At 33.9% G+C, this 3,719-nt stretch overlaps 1 protein-coding gene across 1 annotated transcript in view; it reads left to right on the top strand.

Annotated features, from left to right (window-relative positions):
• Positions 1-3,385: 3,385 nt before the first annotated feature.
• The window catches only part of LOC112503655 (probable acyl-activating enzyme 2), a 3,439-nt gene continuing 3,105 nt past the window's right edge, over positions 3,386-3,719 (top strand). The window contains exon 1 of the mRNA XM_025107651.1: positions 3,386-3,639. Within this exon, the coding sequence (XP_024963419.1) occupies positions 3,451-3,639 (189 nt within the window). The 5' untranslated portion in view covers positions 3,386-3,450. The remainder of the gene's footprint in view (positions 3,640-3,719) is intronic.

Raw genomic sequence — 3,719 nt, 5'->3', positions numbered from 1 at the left:
TTAAGCCCAATACGGTCCATTAAAGCCCAATCGGTTCATTACAACCCAGTCGATCCATTACAACCCAATACGGTCCATTAAAGCCCAACTAAAATCCACTAAACCCCAATAGAACATTTATACCCCAATACGATTCATTAAAGCCCAATACGACCCACTAAAGCCCAATAGGTCCTTTAAACCCAATACGGTTCATTAAACTACAACTAACATCCACTAAATCCCATTATGATGCGTTAAAGTCAACAAAACCATTAAAGCCCAATGCGATTCATTAAAACCCAACTAACATCCTCTAAAGCCCAATAAAACCGTTAAAACATTAAGAAAAGAAAAGTTAGAAAATTGGGGAAAATGAAAATCCGCCGGAAATCCACCATAAATAATTAATTCTTTTAAAAAAATTAGATAGCTATTACCGACGGATTTCCGGCGGACTCCGACAGCCGCCGAAAAAGGTTGATAATAATTATTAATTCTTTTTTAAAAAAAATTCGACAAATATTACCGGCGGACATCGGATCTGTCAGAAGTCCGCTGGAAATCGTTGAAAATAAATATTAATTATTGTAATTAGATTTAAATCCAATTCTAAAATAATTAATTAAGAAGTCCGCCGGAAACCCGTCGGAAATCCAAGGGAAATATTACCAGAATAATATTTTCGATGGATTTCCGGTAGAAGTCAACAAAAGTTGGATTTTTTTATGTCCGCCAGAAATCCGCTGGTAATCCGGCGGAAATGTTCCGCCGGAAATCTCGTCGGAAATGCCCATTATTCTAGTAGTGTGTGACTAATAGCGGCAAATATGACTATTATATATATGCACCCACACATGTTTTCAACTATACTCAAATTATTCATGATATTTAACAATTTATATTAAGTTACGCATGACTAATAACTAAAGACTAAGATATTAAAAATGTGAGGAAAATCAAATATCAAGTGCTATATAAATCACGTATTAGACTATGACGTGTCACAAGCTTAACGTAACGTGAGCTTTTTAGAACAATGGTATAAATTATTTCAATGTTAAAAACCACAAAGTAGACTTGTGTGGTATGATGAATTCGAACTCTTGAGAACATAATGAAACATATCAAACCTTTATCTTTCCCATTCCATTCAATATATCCATCCATAGTCAAAACATGCTAGTTTTAGTCATATATACCGTTTGTTCATTATTTTTCTTAATTATCACTTCCTATTTATTGCATATGCTTCTAGTTTAAATGATTACGACTTAAAAAACCATGAAGTACAGTTCTTGTGGTATGAGTTTGAACTTTGAGAACTTAATTAACACTATAAAAAAACTGGTCTTTATAGTATGGCTAGAAATTAAGTTTAAGTGTTAATATAATACTTTATAAAACTTAAATTTATAGTAACAAACTATAAAGCGTCTTAACAGAATATTTTATTGAGCTTAAGTTTATAGGAGCAAACTATAATGTCTGATCAGATAGTGTTACTATAGGTTTATATGATGATCTTGAACGTTTTAACAAGTTTTTCAGACGCTTTTAAAATAAATTGTTGGCATTTGTAGTGCAATTTCATTGACCAATGATTCCTATTTAGACCATAAAGTCTCTAATTAGTAATTAGGTAATTGTGTCATCAGACGGTTCTAAAAAATTACTACGTTAAAATCACATTGGAATACATTTATATGCCAAAGAGATTCTATTTATTTTCGTATTGTGAGATGTTTGGTCAAGTTCTATAACAAGCAAAACCCTCGTTTTGTGTTGCTGAGACACATCAATGTTAACGGCAAGAGGAGGAGATCCATTATTTTTGACCTGTTCGTATGCTATCTATAAAGAATCTGCTGCAGTGTTGGACTTTCTTATGATATATTTTGTTATAAAAACAACTCATTAGACGTAAGTTGGTCATTTAATTTGTTCTGTTTTGTCCAGTTGTATCTTACGAAATGTTGAACAACTGTTCTGTTCTGTTATGTTATGTTCTGTCTAATCCTGTTTGAACACCAAAGGCAGCATATCTGGTCTTTGTTGTATTTTTTTCATGGTGGATAGGTTCCTTTTAACTTTTGGGGTCAAATTTTACCACTTCACCTCCAGGACTTGCTGGAATAGGAATTCAAGATCCTACAATAATCACTATATTTTTCTCAATCAACCGGCACGTAAGACTTACGAAATGTCCGACTCAATCGAAAAATTAACATGTAACACACACGAGAGTAACCTTCTCCTCTTTATGCTGTTCTTGATAATGTCTTCCTCTCCTCTTCTATCTTCGATAGTAACCAATACCATCCCCACCCTTCGACTTTTCCTACAAATATTGTTGCATGACTCTTGACTAACATCCGGTATTTCGTACTTGCATAATGTTCCTGATTTCAGCATATTTTAACATCACAAACAAAAACAAAACTCAAAAGAAATCCTCTCACTCATTTTTCTATGACAAACACCATCACTTTGTGTAGATATATAGAAAACCTTATTTCAATGAAAATACCAACATAAAAAATGTTCAAATACTAAAATAACCCACATGTTTATGTCAATAAATTCCTAGTTAACTCTATAAATTAAAGCTATTAACGAGGCGGCGGATTAATTGAATTAGAGAGATCTTGAAGTTCAACCTTATCATACACAGCACGTCGACAATATATTGTCTTTCGGAAACTTATAATTTGCATATAAATACAAGCTCTGTATATTGCATTTCCGATTGCAAAATTGGAGAAACCGTGTTAAATATGTCACACAAAGGTACCACATTTTAGTGTTAGGCAATGTTGCATAATTATGTATATGTTATATAGTTTGCATAAACTATATATATAGTTGATCTATATATACGTTTGGTGTCCAATAATAAGATTTTGTAAGGCATGATCTGGATTTTTCCTATATAATATTTTGTTGAATGACATGATCTTCATGGTATGATGCTTAATCATATCATGCAGGTATGAAGGTTACAACCTTAAACGACAATGACTTGTATGTATATGAGAATCAGGTATGCAGATAATTTCATTCAAGTGTTACTAAGTCTTCTTTTCTTATCTTCTTTCTATTTCGAATTATTAACCATGTCATGGTTTGCAGACTCACCATTTTTGTTAGAAAAGAGAGCATGTTATTACGAATTTTTTTCAAAATTAACCTGATAACAGCTACTGCATATGACACATACGTGTCGATTTTAATTCTATTAAACTCGCTAATTGATACCACACCCGAAAACAGTTTTCCTCCTACCAGGCTACCACCATAAACGTGAACAAGATCTTCAAGAAACCATATACCAGGTTTCACCAGGGTTCCGTCACTGCTGCGAACCGTTATTGTAAGGTTCAGTGTCAGAACTCTCCCCATGAAACTGATCACTTGGTTGAATCAAGGGAGAGATCACCGAACCCGGATACATGGCAACCGCTGGAGGGTATGGTCCGAAGCTCAGTTAATTACGTTCCTTTATCACCCATTAGCTTCTTGGAGCGAGCGGCTGAAGTTYATAGAAACCGGACGTCCATGATTTATGGGTCCATCAAGTACACATGGGAAGAAACACACCGTAGGTGTATTAAGCTTGCATCTGCTCTTAACGGTTTAGGGGTTTCTCGCGGTGACGTTGTAAGTATTTAGGTTTATTTCATTCATGCCCAATATAGTCCAAAATACTTCACTTCATTTTTTTATAAAGAAGAAAAAAA

Source organism: Cynara cardunculus, unplaced genomic scaffold (genome assembly GCF_001531365.2).
Source record: "Cynara cardunculus var. scolymus isolate 2C unplaced genomic scaffold, CcrdV1 Un_Scaffold_3484, whole genome shotgun sequence".
Lineage (NCBI taxonomy): Eukaryota > Viridiplantae > Streptophyta > Magnoliopsida > Asterales > Asteraceae > Cynara > Cynara cardunculus.
The sequence above is the reverse complement of the archived record's forward strand: the minus strand, read 5'-3'. Positions and strand labels throughout refer to the sequence as shown.